The sequence below is a fragment of the Haemaphysalis longicornis genome, unplaced genomic scaffold, assembly GCF_048455015.1.
Source record: "Haemaphysalis longicornis isolate Haplotype H1 unplaced genomic scaffold, Haemaphysalis longicornis Haplotype H1 scaffold_10, whole genome shotgun sequence".
Taxonomy (NCBI): Eukaryota; Metazoa; Arthropoda; class Arachnida; order Ixodida; family Ixodidae; genus Haemaphysalis; species Haemaphysalis longicornis.
In genome coordinates this window covers 115,547,146-115,565,748 of record NW_027526204.1, presented here as the reverse complement: position 1 = coordinate 115,565,748, position 18,603 = coordinate 115,547,146, and the positions used below count along the sequence as shown (strand labels likewise).

At 49.6% G+C, this 18,603-nt stretch overlaps 1 protein-coding gene across 5 annotated transcripts in view; it reads right to left on the bottom strand.

The window, feature by feature from the left end:
- Positions 1–4,053: 4,053 nt before the first annotated feature.
- Positions 4,054–18,603, bottom strand: part of LOC144159162 (uncharacterized) — a 68,062-nt gene continuing 53,512 nt past the window's right edge. For 2 of the 5 annotated variants that reach the window (XM_077690485.1, XM_077690487.1), the window contains 2 exons: positions 8,470–8,587; positions 4,054–5,440 (listed from right to left, as the gene is read on the bottom strand). In XM_077690485.1, coding sequence (XP_077546611.1) covers positions 4,452–5,440; positions 8,470–8,560 — 1,080 coding nt within the window. In that variant the 5' untranslated portion in view covers positions 8,561–8,587 and the 3' untranslated portion in view covers positions 4,054–4,451. Of the gene's footprint in view, positions 5,441–8,469; positions 8,748–18,603 lie in introns of those variants that run through there. The other 3 variants (XM_077690488.1, XM_077690484.1, XM_077690486.1) reach the window with 2 other exon arrangements.

The window sequence follows — 18,603 nt, the reverse complement described above, 5'->3', positions numbered from 1 at the left end:
TTCCCGCAAACTGTTTATATTACGTCACGTCTTCTGGGCCAATCACAAAGATGGCGTGACGTAGAAGCCTTATTGTTGTTGAATAGTAAAGACAGGCCTACGTTGTCACGTCGGCTGCGTTTCCTCTAGTGTTTTATTGCCGACCAAGAATTATGCGCTTTCAGTCAGAGAGAAATAAGGCAAACTTTAAAACTGTGGCTAGAGAGAGAGAGAGAGAGAGAGAAAACTTTATTATGAACAGATGGGTTAAGGAGACGGGGTGGCCACCAGGCTGGTGGCGACTAAAGCAGCTCGTTCAACCAAAAGCTCCTGGGTGGCCAGGTCGGAGCTGCCCAGCGCCTCCTCCCACTGCTCGCTGCTGGTGATTGGGGGGAAAGGGTCTTGAGGGCATTCCCACATGCAATGGGTGAGTGATGCATACGCACCACAAAGGGGACATTCGGGAGAGGGGAATTCTGACGGGCGAATGTGGTGGAGAAGGGATCTCGTTGGGAAGGCTCCCGTTTGAAGGAGTCTCCATGTTCGCACTTTATGTTGTGGAAGGGATGTATGGGATGGTGGGTAGATACGACGGGAGAGACGGTAGTGCTCTGTAATATCGTTAAAAGTGATCAGCTTGTCTCTGGTGGACCTGGCGCCGTGGTGGGGAAAGGGGCTCATGCCGGCCCGGTGTGTAAGCTCTCGGGCCGCCATGTGTGCCGCCTCATTCCCCTGTAGCCCTGCATGGGCAGGGGCCCAGACGAGTTCCACAGAGATAGTGGGTGGATTTTGTTGGAGAATTTGGAGCGCATCCGAGGAGATATTGCCTCGTGCAAAATTTAGAATGGCCAGTTTCGAATCTGAGATTATGATTCTAGGTTGTGGCCGACAAGTAAGAGCCAGAGCGATTGCCATCTCTTCCGCCTTAGCTGGTGAATCAGTGCGGATGGTGATTGCATTAACTGGGGGGGAGTGCGGGTGGTTGATAACTGCCACCGCGTAGGCATTTCGGTGCCTGTATTCTGCGGCATCTGCATAGACGATATCGGGCCGGATGGGTAGCTGTCGGGCGAGGGCTCGAGCCCTTGAGAGTCGTCGTGGTGCGTTGTAAACCGGATGCATATGCCTGGGCAGAGGCCGAACGATAAGATGCTCTCGGACATCTGTCGGGATGGAACATTCCTCCTGCACCAGGTCTGAGACAGGGATATTCTGCGCCTTAAGTATTTCTCGACCTGGTGGTGAGCGCTCTAGGCGTTCCCGCTGTGAGGAGAGGTGCGCCTCGATGAGCTCCTCAGCAGTATTGTAGACCCCAAGATTATTAAGCCGGGCAGTGGAAGCATGCTGAGGTAGCTGCAGAGCCGCCCTATATGCTTTCCGAATGAGGCAGTTGATTTTAGTTAGCTCCGTTTTGCTAGCGCGAATGTAGGGCAAGGTATAGACGAGCCTACTAATGAAAAATGCCTGTACGAGGCTGAGTCTGTCTTTCTCGCCCAGACCTCGATTTCGATTGGACACCCTTCTGATGAGAGCTATCAGCTGGTCTACTTGGGCACTTAATTGCCTTATGAGTTCCGAATTGGTTCGATTCTGCTGAATAATGAGGCCTAACACCTTGAGTTTTGGTACCTGAGGAACGGGGTGACCTTGTACCAGAATTTCGAACTTAGAGGTTGCAGAGGCTGTCTTTTTGGGAGGGAGAATGAGAAGCTCTGATTTCGTGGGAGAGCACACGAGGCCTGCCTTATAAGCCTCAGTTGAGACCACGTCTGCGCCAGCCTGAAGGGTGCTTTCGATGTGCGCGTCGCTACCCCCCGTGACCCAGAGCGTAATGTCGTCAGCATACAAACTAAAACGGAGATTTGGAATCTGTTTCAATTCGTGTGCTAGGCGAAGGAGAGCCAGATTGAAGAGGAGGGGTGAAATAACGGCTCCTTGAGGAGTGCCTCTGTTTGCTAGATTAAATGGACCATCTTCATTGTGACCAATCCGTATTGTTGCGGTACGCGCCGTCAAAAATGCTTTGACGTAGTTATACGTTCTGTGTCCAGGATTAATAGATGCCAGGCCAGTAAGGATAGCAACGTGTGTCACTGTGTCGAATGCCTTTTTTAGGTCTAAGGCCAGCAGTGCTGTAGTATCTACCTTGCTAGTGGCTAGTAAACGTCATGATACGCCAAAAGGATAAAATCACACACAACTGCTTTGTCAGCCGGAAGCACGTGACAAGAATTGAAAGATAATGAGACAGCAGTCTGACAAGGGTTCCGGCGAACTCACTGTTCACGGTGAGCTCGCGGAGTAGATAATAGGGCCCTAAATACAAGCGCGCCCTCTCATCTGGCTGCCTGAATTAGCTTCAGGATGGCAGCAAATGGCGTATTTCCACGGACGCTTCATGAGCACGGCTGATAGTAGCAGACGACTAGCAGCAAGGAGAAATTAAAAAAAAAAGAGCCTGATAACGCTATCGCGTTAGAAAAAAAAGTTGCGCATTGTGTCTGCGAGTAGCGGTGTCCGGTAATGTGTTTTGACTGACGCTGACTCCTCGGGCCGTGTTCTCGACTTTGTCATATCGTCCCCTATTTCTTGTTTTGCTTGGCTTGAAGTTTCATCTGGACTCCTGAAGAAAGCGCGTCATCCCTATTTCATATTTGCCGCGCTTTCGAGGCGCTTTTTCAAAGAAAGTGCTACGAGTTGTGCCGCGCCTCCGCCAGATGGCGCCACGGGTCCCGCGACCGAGAGAAGACGCAGTGAAACATCCCCTCGCGAGGGGCACGATCAAATGCAGAGCATTTCCGGGGGCGCACGACGTTAAGTAGTTTGCGTTACGCTAATGTTGTTGCACTTGTGGCAACTGCTGACGAGAAAGCGCTCGTCAGCAGTAATTTGAATGAGTCAACGATATAAGGCGCGTTCGTAGAGTCCTATTCTGTGTCGGCTTTGTGGCGCAGTGGGTAGAGCACCATGTACATTGCGTTCCGCCCGCAGGGTCGAGGGATCGAAACCGGGCGCCGGATAGTTTTTTTTTCTATAGTAGGGAGGGGTGCGGTGCGGACTACGGACGTCAACGCGGGTGACATCGTGAGTTACTGAAATGCTCTGCATTTAAAATTTGAAGCTCTCGTTGTTACTATACATGTAGGGTTGCGTAGTGCTCCCGTTTTGTTATGAACCGATCGTCATAATCGTCCCCTCGCCGGGCAGTGCCACGAAACGTATTGCGGAGCTCGTCGATTGCAGCGATTGTTTAGCCACGGCCATCGAGCGGCCGTGGTTTAGCAACCGAATCGAGTACTGGGAGAACCGCCCTAACAGCACATGAGACTAAGAGTTTGTTCAGCTCACTGTTTGCATTACTCACCGTGAATTCACGCTGATTAAACAAATACGTGGAAGTTGTGTTCGGCGTATTGCAACACCACACATGTGCCACTGAAGGCTTTTGTCCAAACATTTTCTCAATACTGATTTTTTTCCAGAAAGTATTTCTTATTCCGGAAACCAGCTGTTGCCTAAAACACCGCGGGCCTTGTGTGTAAACTACACAAGACATGGTGAATACGTACGAGAGTCTCTGGCCATATGATTGCACCGCTAAGCCTTGCGTTTGATCTGCTTGGAAGCCTTCTGCGTTTTCATAGGCCCCGCGTTTTTATAGGCCCGTTGTGGTTGTCCCGCATTCGTCGAAGTCACTCTCGGTTCGAAACTCGCCGCGTCGACCACCCACTGCTCTCTCTGGCAGCCACAGAAGCGCAGCGATGCTCGCGCCATAACGGCGCGGTGTTCACAAGTGCGAACTCCAGGTCCTTTCGCCCTATGCCATCAAGGACGTCGAGCGCCGATGCGACCATGTGCACTGCGCCCATTCGGTCGCAAGTGTAAACAGCGAGAAACGTGTGGTGAACGACGCGTTCCCCAACGCGTTTTCTCTCTCCGGAAATTTGCAGTGCGGCAAAAGTCACCGATCCGCATGAAGGCTGCCGGACAGGTTTCGGGGAGGGATAAAACGCGTGCGGAAACGCGACGTTCACCGCACAAATGTTTCGACCTTAAGAAAAACTTACGGATGCCTTAATCCACATCACTTTTATTGATTCGTGCATTTTCCCCCCGTAAAGTAACAAAATGGCTGCCCTTCGCAACGAGAGCGCAGACCTCAACAGCAGGTGGCCGGTGCATAGCTCCCGACACAAAATTAATTAGCGAATGTCGCGACTTGATGGTGGGTGGAGTAACTAACATCGCCGGTTTTTTCCCCTGCTCCCGGAAACGAAAATTTGGAGGGGTCTTCTCCTTCCCACTGCGTATTCGTGGGAGAATTAAGTAGGGTGCGTAAGATGTAGTGTAATTTCTTGCTACAAATGCTTGTTCCCGCTGAAGATATACTGTAACCGCTTATCCACTCTCTCATCGAGCCTCCACTGAAATATTGCCCGACGATACAGCTTGAAATGGTTTCTGCACTGAGGTTAATTTCGACTACGCTTTTTCATGAAAGTTATGGCGATGCACCCGGCAATGATAATACGTGCCACCCCGGCTGGGACGGAGCACAGGATTGCGAGAATGAATGTTATCCTGAGATACAACTTGGACTCAAAAGAAAGAAAATCTGCTATCAACCCTTGAAGTTGGCTTCGTAAATAACGCACGGTTGATTCCTGTGCCAGTGTATCGCAGCGGTCCTTGATGTCTTCCGTACTCTGCATCAAGTCGGCATTATTGCGAGAGACGATTGCTCCAAGTTCGTTCACCTCCCATTCAAGCTCATTCAACTGCTTCTTCTCTGCGCAACGGCGCAATTGTTCCTGCAGTTCATTGACCTTCCAATCAAGCCCATTCAACTGCTCCTTTTCCGCGCAACGGCGAACTTGTTCCTGCAACTTCTCTGTCTTCTTCGCGGCCGTATCCATGGATTTAAACACAGCCGTCCTGAGCGTGACGATCTCCTTTAATAGGTCGCCCATTTTAGCCATGACAGAGCCGGGTGAACAGCCGCGGGTGAACAGCCGGACAGAGTCCGGCTGTTCACCCGCGTCGACGTCTACCAGCTTTGCTTCAAGTGAAGCGATGTTTTCGGAGAGCTCATTCACTCTGGTCTCGACGACGGAAATCTGGTGCGCGGTTAAAGCAGAGAACATTTCTTTGAGCTCGACGAAAGCACGGTCCACGTCCCCAACAGTCAATGGTGAGTCACCTGGTGATACTGTTGCCGTAGACAGGGGTCTTGAAGTTGACTCGGCACTTACGGAAGCAGCCGCGATCCCGCTATAAGCTTCAGCACTTTTAGAGCAGTCCTGCCTCAAGTGCTTAGATATGTCCATCAGCAGGACCGGAACGTGGCACACGGCGCACGTTATCTCGTGGAAAGGGCAGTCCTGCTCCAGGTGCTGCAGAAGTAACGTGGAGTCGCCCGTAAATGTGCAGCCATGCTGACTGTTCCAGCATCTGACGTCCGCTGCAAAAAGAATGAAAACGAGATGCTGGTTAGGCAATGAGACCATTGTAGGCACGGGTAATTTATTGCCATTTTTTTAAGCGTAAGCCTTAATGGCCTAGTCCAGCAAGTTTCGCCGTGCGTGACAGCTTCATTTTAAAGTGGTACCACGTGACTCGCCGCAGTCGCAGCGGCCAGAGTGTCGGAAGGGACCGAAAACAGGAATCGAAAAACGAAAAAAAAGCTAAAGTTTTGGCCGGAACGAAAACGGAAACAGAACGTTATTTTTAAGAGCGAAGCGCTTTAGCAAATCGTAATTTGTCGTGTCCGTAGTTTAAAAAACAACAACAAAATGCCGAGTGCTCGTGTGTGCGTGCCTCGCGGCCATCCCCCAGCGTCCCCTGCGCACGTTTGCCACGACAAGCATACCCACTTTGGAGATTGGCCGTGACTGGCAAAAAAAAAAACTCACTGTTATCGTGGCAACACTTTCTCGGATCGAGAAAGACGGGTCATAGCGTACGCCCCTCCAAGGCGATGTCCAAGTATTATCACTTCCGAGAAAATCAAGGAAGCTCACATTTACAGCAACAATGATTTAGTAAAGGTCATTGCGGCAGCAGCGAAGAAGCAAATCGGCTCCAATCATGGATTTAAACCATCGTCATGGTCGCGAAGGTTGCGTGAAGCTCTGCTAACTTCAAATCTTACGTGTTAGTGTGAGCTTCCCTCGTTTTTTTGCTTCGTTCAGGAGCGAAACCGAAAAAAAATTTATTTTAGTTCTCAGTTTGAGTGAAAAGTTGAGGTATTTCAGCATTTATATTAACTTCCATGCAGCAAGGTGTGAGATTGCCATCATTTCGCTTGAAACAAACAAAAAAAAAATATATATATATATATATATATTTATATATATATATATATATACCCAGTCGAACAACACAAAAGGAATTTCTGTGGGGACTACAGGATGGTCTGTCGTGCGACAGGAATTTCTGTATTACAACTACAGAAAATCTGTCGTACGACATGCATTTCTGTCGCACGACAGGGACTTCTGTTGAGACTACAGGATGGTCTGTCGTGCGACAGGAATTTCTGTAGTACAACTACAGAAAATCTGTCGTATGACAGGCATTTCCGTCGCACAACTGGAATTTCTGTTGGGAATGCAGGATGGTCTGTTGTGAGACAGGAATCCCTGTAGTATGACGGCAGAATGTCTGTCGTACGACAGAAATTCATGCAGTACAACACACATGTCACAATACAACACACATCAGGGAACTTGCTTTGCCCTGAGGAAAGCAAGTTCTCTTTGCTGAAACGTAGGCCACAATCGTGCTTTTACCTTGTTCGAAGTTTTTCTTCTCTTGTGTTCTCTACCATCTTCAAAGTTCTACTACTCCCTATATATATATATATATATATATATATATATAAAAGACAGAATTAAGGGTTGGCAGTCAAAAAAACCTCGGAAAACAAAGGGGAGGACGTGGTAGGTCATTAAACAGATAAAGAATTTTAACGAAAGAAAGAAAGAAAGTGGAGAAAAAATGTCCGCCAGGTGGGATCCGAACCCACGAAGTCGGATCCCACCTGGCGGGCATTTTTTCTCCACTTTCTTTCTTTCCAAATTCTTTATCCGTTTCGATGCCCTACCACATCCTCCCCTTTGTTTTCCGAGGTTTTCTTGACTGCCAACCCTTATTTCTGTCTTATTTTCAACGAGCCCCTCATTTCTTATTCTGATTCGCTACATATATATATATATATATATATATATGTATATATATATATATATATATATATATATATATATATATATATATATATATATATTTAGCGAATCAGAAATGGGAAATGAGGGGCTCGGTGAATTAGGACAGGCTATGGATTGGCAGCCGAGAAAACCTCGGAAAGCAAAGGGGGAAATGCGATAGGTCATGCAAACAGATGAAGAATTTTTTGAGTCAGAAAGGAAGTGGTGAAAAAAATGCCCCAACTGATTAGTATGCGAAGCAGCCATGGGGTCATATTCAGATTCAGATTCAGTTTATTTCATGTACAAGTACATCGACTCATGGGTCGACTCAAGTTCCCCATAGTTTTCAGTTCGATCGCGGCGTTGCGGGAGGAGAATAAGGGGAGCGAAGCGCGCGCGCGTCATTTATACTGCTGAGCTACAGTGGCGCCCCCAGCGGAGTATGCAGCGGCTACCGTCGCGTCTCTATTCCTAAGCTGCTTCGCATTATCGCGTGCGGAGCCACAGGTGTTACCATTCGTTGTGCAATCCCGGAGAAGAGGAGCTTCGGAGAGGAGAGGAAGAATGCCTCGCATACTACTCGGGTTTCACCTACGGGAAGATGACGATGGTGGTTGAACGCGAAGCTATCTCGTCATGGATTCTTTGGTTGGCCAATCCCTAGGGGCATCCTGCCACAATCATCATCAGCGGTGCCTGGCCAGGCATGCGCAGTGGGTGTGCGGGCGGCGGACAACAACGACAAGGGAGGGAGGGACACAACCCCGAGCATAAGGTGCTCCGCATCTAAAACCGCCCATTTCCAGTTCCCCTCGTAACGAAAGTGCACTTTCAGGCGCCGGCTAATTAATTGAAGGGGACCTCATAGCTATGCTATCTATGGCTAACACTGCGGGTGTGTTTGTGCTCGGGGGATGGGGGTTTGGAAGAGATTGCACGCAGTTCAGAAAAGCCCACCTAAACAGTGGCGTAACTTAGGTTGTCCCGACACATAACGTAGACATTTGCCTATAGTTCGTTTCGGTAGCTGCGTGCAGCACTGTGGAGGCTACATTGTTGTCAACAGTCCGGCCACTGAGCACGCCTTACTCACCGTCTCTCCTCTGGGCACGTAGAACCGCAATTCCCCGGCGCCTATTGTCGCTTTTCTTCACGAACAGTTGGGCGCCCTCAGTGGGTAGGCTGTTGAAAACCTGTAGCCTCCATAGCGCTGCACGCAGCATCTGACAGGTACTATAGAGTTATAGACCTATGCTTCGTTTACTTGTGGCTGTGAACTCACCGTTTTGCGCGCAGACCGCTCCGTCTGCAGACTTCCTCCCTCGTCGCGATTTTTTCGATTTCACATGTCCCGGTTCGGATCCGCGTTGCATCCTTGTATACAGCAGTCAGAGGCGTTCCTGGCGCACAAAATGGGAGTGTGTTCGCATGGGTGAAACGAAAGACACAAAGGCACGGGCGTGAAAGCTAGACTGCACGCGCTCCCAACGAGCACTCCCTATCGCCGCGCTATCGGAAGCCGTATCAGGCGCGGATAACGCCTTTGTTCCTTCCACACCGCTGCTGTTCGGACGACTGCACGACGGAAGACTGTATGCGCCCTATCGCCATTTAAAGCGAAGCGGCGTTCAGTACACGTGCACAGTTCTTGGGGAGCAAGTTGTGAGTTGGTGATGTCGGAATATCTTTTCGCAAACCACTCGCTGGACGCCCCGACAATTCTTGCTCTGCGATTAGACGATTGGACTGATACGCACTAGGGTTGTTTGAGGAGTACACGGTAAGACCGCATTGAGGGCTCCACCAACCTTCTAAATTCGAAATTCCGTCTCGAAAGAACGATGATACCTTTTCCACGGGCTCTGACAGCGCATGTGTCTTTGGCCAACGCCGCCTGTATTAACATTGCCTGACGCGTCGCGCGCTTTTCAATGGGAAGGGTAGGGACGCTTAGTTCAGGTACTGATCCGCTATGTGGCGCGTGCCGGCGGACATCTCGCCTTACGTCACTGCTCGCGAGTCGCGAACGCTGCACCCACTTCTACGACGTGTGTCTGTCAGCTTGCCTGTTGGGCTTCAAGGGCCGTTTCACTTACATCTTAGCCGCGACGGGGCGCTAGTTCTGTGGCGCACTGGGGATCTCGTTCAACGTGTCGCTCGCTTCATACTTGCTGCATTTTCCCAAAGATAAAGACGGAGGCGGACTGAAATAGTGTAAGAACATACTGATTGTCGGGTAGACATATAGCTAACAGAAAAACGATATTTTCGGATGGCGCAGCCATTATTTTACTGATATTTTTCTTTCTGGAGTATTTAGAGAAGAAAAAATTGCGTGCACGTTTTTTGTTCAGGCGCTCACTTCTACGATTACTTTCCAATAATATCACGTGCTTGTAAACTATAGAAAATTATAGGAAACAAAAGGATAAGCAGCTGGAATCCCGCCACGCTGTCCGGGCGCTTCTACAGTACAGTCCTCAATTTTAGAAGTGCGTACCGATGCGGAGTGCGAACAGCGGGGTCAAAACAATACCTAAATGCGGAGGGAATAGAGGTGGGATGCCCCACTCAGAAAATTTCAGGGCCTGTGATCCGAGTAGATAAGCGCGCAAAGCCCGCATCAGCCTGCGGCAGCGCCAGGGATTTTGCTCCGTGACAAAGGAAGTTTTATCAGTGACAGACCAAGACAGACAGGCATGGTGAAAAACAAGAAGGCGTAGGAGCGCCGCCTCGGGAACGCTAAACAAACTTTCCACTATTTTGCATAGTTTCCGAGAAGCGGCACTGGCTGGTGGACACGAAAGCACGCTGGAAGGCTGCGGAGTGGGGAAGGGTAGGAGAGAGCAACAGGAGAGTGGCTGTTTGGCCATTTTTCGCTCACGCGTTAGGCACTGTTTATACAGGCGGCGTTGCTTTGGCATAGAAGTCGCCGTACTCACTCGTGAGTGCGCTCATTTGTACTCATTTGTACTCAAACTCACGAGTGAGTACAATGATGAGTGAGTACACACCCAGATTGAAAAAGTGAGTACGATGACGATTGAGTACAGACTTAAGTAGAGTACTCGTGAGTATAGTACCCATGAGTATGAGTACTCATGAGTACACAGTAGTAATGAGTACAATACTCATTAGTACACAGTACTCATGACTACATAGTACTCATACGCAATACTCATGAGTAGTGCTGCATTTGCGAGTGCTTGCAATCTTGAGTACAGTAGTGCAAACACGTTTTGTTCCCGAACTCGAGTCCGGACGCGCATGTACGAGTCGCATACATTTAGCGGTGCCGCTGTGCCACTTAATTAACTCTCGGGAATGGTAAAACCAGAAAGAGACAGAAGGCTCTTTACTAAAGAAGCAGATAGGTTTGCCGACATTTTGCCACCTACTTGCTTCTCTCCTGAGGATTGGGGATGGAGGAAGAAGAGGCCCAAGAAAGAGCTGGGCATGACAGAAAAAAACAAGAAAAATTTCATTGATGTGGCGCGATGACGGGCTTACATGCATTTGTTTTTTGTTCTGAACTGAAGCTACATAATATGCCATTTCGAAATTAGGCCAATATCATTCAAATAAGAGAACAAACTTTTTAGAGCTTGGCGCTGCTTCGAGGGACAAATCCTTGGTCCTAAATAATTTTGAGAGTTATTATTGGTTCCTGTTCTAGGCGTTCAACGTTTCCAAGAAAGTGTGATCTCGGTGCCGCGTAGGCCGCACATTCTAATGTAATGAGTTCAACTATTTCAACACAAGAACAATTATCGCAGTGCGGATTTGGCGTCGCAAGTTTGTGCATGCACAGTTTAGCCATAGACGATGATATAACTTTTTCGGATTACGAGGGCGCTGTCTTGGAAGCGTTGACTTTATTCTGGATCAATCGCGTGAAAACGGCGGCGGATATTTTGCAAGTCATTCCATAAACGGTTTCTTTCCATCGCGGCAAAGCGGTGACTAATGGCGGAAGCTTCCATTTTCGTAAGAAACACCTTGCGGTATTTCCGGTGCGAAGGCCTTTGTGAGCCGCTCCGTAGGCTTTTTGGTTCCCTTTGAGGCCGCTGTGTCCAGGTATCCACTGAAATTTAATGCTATGCCCAGCCAAGCCGGGAAGGTGGTGAACGTTTGAGGTGTCACAGGCTGTGATTTGGTGGGGGAAAACCTGCTTCTCCTCGATAGAGTCTGCAGAGCTGCCTTGGAGTCCGTGAAGGTGCTCCATGGGTTCGACACATTGCACATGATGCAAGGGATTGCTTTCTTTAGGGCACAGAGCTCAGCCGCTGTCTAAGATGTTGCTCCAAACGAAATGCGAGCATTTCACCAATTTTTGTGGTATGAACAAACCAGAAGAAGAGCTCTGCGTGGATGACGAACCATCGGTAAATATTAAGGTTCTCGCTGCATGCATTGTATAAATGTAGTCTAGAGCCATGTGGAGGATTTCTGATATATACATGGTCTTTTTAGGGCTAATTCCAGGGGTACCACATTAAATTGGTAGGGGAGAAAACTCCCAGGGAGGGAAATGTGGTGGCATTATTTGTGAGGGCTGCGTTAGAACACACAGCGCTATGCTATCAACCGCTTTGGCGAGACCGGAGCTACTGCACTTGGAGGCGATACGACTCAGGGAGTGAGTTCCTGCGTGTAGCCGGTGCCTCAAGTGCACTCGAAGACTCTCCGGTTGTCGAATTACTTTAAAGGCAAACAACAGGCCTCTGCTACGGTTCCAACGCTCGAAGATTCCTTCCAAGTCCAAGACAGGTGCGCAAGTTGTTTTATCTTGCCGTCTCAAGGCTTTTCTTGGTTATCTCAGATATTTTATGCAGTGTAGGGAGGCTGTAACGTAGCACTCCATTCAATAGCTCTTGTGCAACATACCCATTGAATGGCAATCGCTGCCCCACCGCGAACCTGCAAGACACAAAAAAACTTGAGCGGCGGAAGAAATGCGGCTCCGTACCTGTTTAACTTCGGGTGACCAGGCCATGGCGCGGTCTATTAAAACACGTAGAAATTTTTGAACTCGTGCATTTAGAAGTACGCGCCCCCCTAGTATCAATAGATAGCGATCCATTTTTCTCGTATAAAGGCCACGGCCACGCTCTTATCTGGAGAAAGTTTGAGGCTGCGTGCTGCGAGGTGGTTAGAGATGTTGTATAGGGCTCTCTGTAAACGCTGCTGTGTACATCACCCTGAACGAGAAAGCACACCACACACAGATGCCCCCCGCGTACAGCGTGATCTTCAATCCATTCGGTAGGATTCTTTCTAGTGAATTCACGGTCAGGTTGAACAGCAACGGATTTAGTACGGCACCTTGTGGTACACCCTTTTTTACGGCGTAATAAGAAGTTGGACCTTCCAGAGTGGACATAAAAAACTAACGTCCATCAAGGTGGTCCGCTATCTTGCCCCTAAAGCTGTCTTTCAGAGCGGCAAGAATTGCAGTGTGGATGACCGAATCAAAGGCGGCCTTTATATCCAGGAAAATTGCGGTTGGTGTGCAGCCAGAACGAAGTGATTCTTCGAGTAAGGACACTGGAGCAATGATGTTGTCTGTCGCTGATCTGCTCTGAAGAAAACCCTTCTAACAGTGCAAGCTGTGCTTATTAACCACGTTACCTACAGAACTCCATACCCCGCTGTCCAAACAACAGAAAATGAAGGAAGCTCACACTAACGCGTAAGACTTGAAGGTAGCAAAGGTGCACGCAATCTTCACGACGATCACGACGTTTTCAGTCCACGATTGCGCCGATTTGCTTCTTCGCTGCTGCTGACACGACCTTTACTCCATCATTGTTTCTATAAGTGCGAGCTTCCCTGTGTCTTTTTTTGTGTGATACTCATTAGACATCACCTTGGAGGGGCGTACGCTGTGACCTGTTTTTCTCGTTCCAAGCAAGTGTTGCCACGATAACGGCGAACGCTGGAGTTCTTTTTTTTTTTTTTTGCCAATGTTGGGTGATCTCCCCAGTGGTTATGCTTGGCTTGCAAGCGTGCGCCGGTGACACTGGGCGGTCGTCGCGAGCCCCGCGCTCACGTGCGTGCATGCGCTGGGCAATTTTTTGTTATTTTTAACTGCGGACACGAAAAATTACGACTTGCTAAAGAGCTTTGTTCTTAAGAAGGCTCGAGTCAACATCAACACCACGATTCACCAAGCTTGCAAAACCGCAGTGGTCCTCCCCATTGCTTATGTGACCCACTTTGGGAGTCACATTGGGAGGCTGCTTTCGGAGGCCGCTTTGGGAGTTCACAACACGGGACAAGAGCTGCAAGAAGCCCATCATTCAGCTCAACTGTATACGGCGCTTGCAAGTGACTCCCACAGGTCGACAAGTCCTTACACTATTAGGACACCACCCGCTGTTGTGGCTCAGTGGCTATGGCGTTGTGCTGCTGAGCACAAGGACGCGGGTTCAGTTACCGGGAGCGAAAAGCAAAAACGCCGCGGTGTGTTCGAGATATTGGCGCACGTTAAAGATCCCCTGGTGGTCAAAATTAATCCAGAGTCCTCCACTATACGGCGCACCTCATCGCCTGCCTAGCGTCGGCGCGTTAAACCGTATACAATCAATCAATCAAATAGTAAGACACCGCCCTATACACCCGAGGGACAAAAAACGCATCCTTCAACCCCTGCAAACTGCATCCAGGTAGCATCAATCCCTCGCAATATTTACGCCAACTGCCAGCTCGGTTGCCGGGCTGCTCGCGTACGAGCCCTGACTGCGCGATACAGGAGCAACCCGCCACCGCCCCTTGACAGATCCCGGCTAGCAAAAAAAAAAATGCCTTTAAAACGTCGATTTGGTGATACATTGACCGAAACAGATTTTCGACCCAGTTAGACGCACTTAATGCAATTGCGGAGTGAACGATTTATTTTCCCCTCTCAATTCCTAAAAGGCGAAATTTTGAATTACTGTTTTATCATAGTGCTGTTGTACTGATGCTCTCGACGTATAAAACGGTAGCGAGTAAAACGGTCCCGATAATTCGCCGAAAAGGCGCTTTTTGCAACGGCGTTATAGCTGCGAGGGGGAAGAAGTGACGCCAGTGCCAAGTTGTGGGCGAGGGGGTGAGCTACAGTGCATGCGCACATCGTTTTGAGAGGCATAAAGGAAACAAGAGTCCAGGGGCCGAATTCTCTAAAACGACGAGGCGTCGCTTTGAAACGACGGGGCAGCGCCATGCAAATGCATGTGTTCTGGGGTTGGGGCCGTCGCTTTGGGGTTACCCGCAGGGGCAATCACCGCAGAAAAGCGCTGTGGCAAGGGCTCGAAGTGACACCCACTGCTCCCCCGTCGTTTCACTTGTCGCTTCGCGCCCTTGCCACAGCGCTTTTCTGCGGTGATTGCCCCTGCGGGTAACCCCAAAGCGACGGCCCCAACCCCAGAACACATGCATTTGCATGGCGCTGCCCCGTCGTTTCAAAACGACGCCTGTTTTTTAGAGAATTCGGCCCCTGGAACGGACCGCGCATTTGGCGCGAGCGCTCTGCGAGCGGCGCATCAGGCCATGGTCAGGTGACGAGACAAAACGCCCTGTCTGATGACGCGAATTGACATTCGTTTCATTTAATCAATGCAAAACCTATCCGATGTCTTCTCTTTTCTAGTTTTGATTAGATGCATAACGGTTATACAGTGCTTGCGTATTTAAATGAATGGTACAGTTGTGTTTTGTTGAGACAAACGGGTGTGCAGCATGCCAACCCGCACCGCGCGTTTCAAGAAGGACGCGAAAAATATTCCGTGCTTGAATTGTTGCCGCTTTACCTCTCATTTTCTTCCCCGGTTCTTTTTGGGGCTGATTAGCGTCACTAAATAAGCTAGCGTCACGAACTAAAGCCTTTATTTAGTGACGCTAAGGCTGATATATTAGGGCGGTAATTTAGAATTTCCGTGCGGCCGGTCTGAAACGTAAGCGTCGCTTCTGGCGCAAAAAGGCGGGTAAAGTTGTTGGTCAGTATGTGTTGCTCCGCTGCGAAGCCAGTGCCGTTCTTTTTTTTTTTTTTTGCGGTGTTTGACGTGCTTGCTCTCTGGCTTTGGGGATATATTTGCGTTATCACGGCTAATCGGGGAATGTTTCACGGCTGTTCTGGTGTTAGGCGCAATTTCTTTGTTTTGAGTAAATGTGCACCCGCCAAATTTTTTACCAATATCACGGGAGCGTCGACCGTTCGGTCGATCAGCGCCGTATACCGGCGTGATACGGCAATCTCGGCGAGAGACAGCCGCATGCGCACTAAGCAAAGGCCGCTGCTGCCGTCGTCTGCTAAGCTGTTCCAAGAGCAGGAGGCCGCCCCTGATTTTTGTTATTCGCTTATCACACTGCCTGCCGTACTCGAATTTTTTCTTCAATACCACGCACGTGGTGCCAACTGAAAACAGTATCAGCGTTGCCGAACGCAGGGTTCATTCAGCGCAAAGTTCGTTCAGCAACGATGATTACTCTGTTTTCAGTTGGCGCCACGTGCGTGGTGCGCGCCACGTTCAGTTGGCGCCACGTGCGCGCAATTGAAGTACATCATTAATTTTATAACGCAACAAAACTTTAATGGAAGCAGAGAGCTCCAGTACGTTACTAAAATCGATTGAACGAAATAAATAGACAAGGCAAAAAAGGTTGTGAGGTTCTTTAGCATAACACACGCCTTTCTCTCGCTTTTGGATAAAACGTACATTACTTGACCGCTTTGTGGTGCTGACGCCAATTTTAACCTTACGAAATGTGTTTTGCTTGCCAGCCTCAACTGCCGGCTTAATTTTTATAATACACACCTGTTTTGATATTTTTATGCGCAATATCTGACGGCTTGGTAGTGGTCTTGTAAGCTAACCGTCAAATTAAAATGCCTGACGTCGGAGCTATACGTTCACACGTCATATTGATTACGCCTTGCTTGCTCAAAAAACATGGCGATTGCACGTGTAATTCACGAAGTCCAGATTATGGGACCTATTCTCGACCAGGCAAAATGCAATTATCCGCAATTGACATCTACCTGTCCTACTTTTCAGTATTTTAAGTGTTTATCTCGGCACGTGTACGCCGGCGTCTCGTAGAGGTAGATGGCCATTCCCTATCTTGGGAGTCGGCGTAAATACGAGTTTGGCAGGAGCAACTTCAGGAGAATTCCGCTAACCATTTTCGCGTCGCGTAGCTACTTTCCTGCCCTGTCAGGACGACTGTCCTCCCTCTTTTTTAAAGCAAAGCTTTACTACTTTCGTCCAGCGATTTCGCGGAGGATGCGCAAGGTGACCTTTTGACCGGATACTCACCCCCCGCGACACAGCCTTTGAAGCGCATCGCGGGATTCGCCGGGCCCGCTGTTGGCGCTGCGCGTTCTACGGCGGAGGCCGAAACGGGAGCGGCCGCTCAGCTGATCCGCAGCCTCCCATGCATGCGGCGCTGGGTTTTCTCGGGCAACGTAACTCGTCTGCCCCCGGGAGAAGAGGAACGGTGCGTCCGCTGTGAATGAACGCCACTTTCGCGCGGCCTCCTTTTGTGAGCGTTGCACGCGTCCGAGCGTCTTTGAGACATGGTCGGCAATACAGCTCAATCAAAGGTTAACTAAGCGAAATCATGCAAGACTCAACCAGACTAAGCCAAGCTTTTGCTTTGCATATCCGAGGTAAGCTGAGATAAGCCGCGGCCATTTTTTTTAACGTTTAGCTTAGCGCCTCAACCTTTCCAAAGCATTGCACCAGCCATTAAAACGTCGCGGAAGCACTGTTCGCTTCCTTTTGACCCCTGCGCTCATGCGTATAGCGGCGCAAACGTTAAAAAAAGCCGCGGTTTTATTCGTGGATGCGGCCACAGTACTTCTGATGCAGGTGAAATTCGGCAACCTCAACAGGCTGCTGTGCACATAAAAGGACTGCCAGTTGGGAAAGTTAACAATGTTCGTTACTAGGCACGCATGACCTTCTCACAGCGTCTTGGCGTCGCAGTGCTTACGCAATTCTTGAATGTATAGGCACGTTGCACCGGGCAGAGGCCGCTGTTAGCGCAGCACTTTTTCTACTAAAGTTCGTCTGTAGCGCACGCTAGGGAATTGGTAAAGGAGTGGCGATTCCTCGACCCATTCACCCACTGCTGCAGCATGCCTTGCGACGATCTATGGGGTTGACAATGAGACACGGTGTAAAGAAAGACGGCCGTGATGAATGCATCAGTTCCTTCCTGCAATTTGTGTTATCTGCGACCTGACTGGTAGGCTACAATATCAACAGCTAACGTATTTTCGTCTGGGCCACCTAAACTGTTCGTTCTTCTCGGCCTTGTTATTATGACGTTATCTTTTATGCCTTCTTTGTGTGAGCGCCCGTGCGTGACTCGTGCTGTTGGTGTCTGGGACACGGCGCCGACACTTACGTAATATGAATGCTACGAACGAGCCCGTGATATGCGTGGCATCTTTCTTACAAGAAATGACCCCCAAACCACCAGGGTATACAAAACGGCGCTGATACTTGCGAGGCAAACATCAGCGCAACGTGCGTATAGGCAGGCTTTTGTCTCGCAAATGTTCGCGCATGCGCGTCGAGATCGACTTTTTCATTTAATAGGCGGTATAGTTAAAAATGCTCCCACGAGTCGTGCATATCATACAGTACTTTTTAAGTGCGAATGCACTTTATAAGCGACCCCAAACCATCCACCGCCGGCGTCGGCGGCGGCGTCGGCGGCGGCTTCGGCGTCCGCAGTGCTCCTCTATATTTAAAAAAAAAGAAACAGCATCCGGCGCCAGGTTTCGATCCGAGGACTTTGCGGCCGCAGCGCGACGCTCTACCGACCAAGCCACGGACGCGACGCTGATGTCAGTGTCAGTGACGCGCCTTATATCTTTAAGGCATTCAAACTACGTCGTCAGCGGCGTGCGTTGGCGACTCAGCGGCGTTATAGCGGCTTGATAACTGCGTGGTGTACACGTGATACTGTCGCGTACTATAAGCACGCAGACACTGAGCCGGGGTCCTTGAAGGAGACGACCGGGTCAAAACAAGCAGCCGGAGCCTCTTTAATCGGATAGCTCGAGCACAGGGTTCCGAGCGCGAGCGCCAGAGCTCTGAATGACAATGATGAGAGAGCACGCGCACTCAACCACTTCTTCGTCCTCACAGTCGTCTCTTGGCGCCGATGAAACACGTGACAATACTACAAACCCGATGGACGAGATGGAAGAGAAGGCGGCGAGGCGGTGGGCTGCGGGGGCCGAGCGCAAGCGCCGCAAGCGGGCCGACAACCGTGCATTCGCACTTTCACATTCTCCCCCTCGGGGAAATGCGGGGGAATTTTTTTTACTAAGAAACGCTATGGCGCAGATGCACAAAACGTTGGCCGTATATCTAAATGCTGGCTCCTATTCATCCCATGTTCTATTCCGACCACGGGA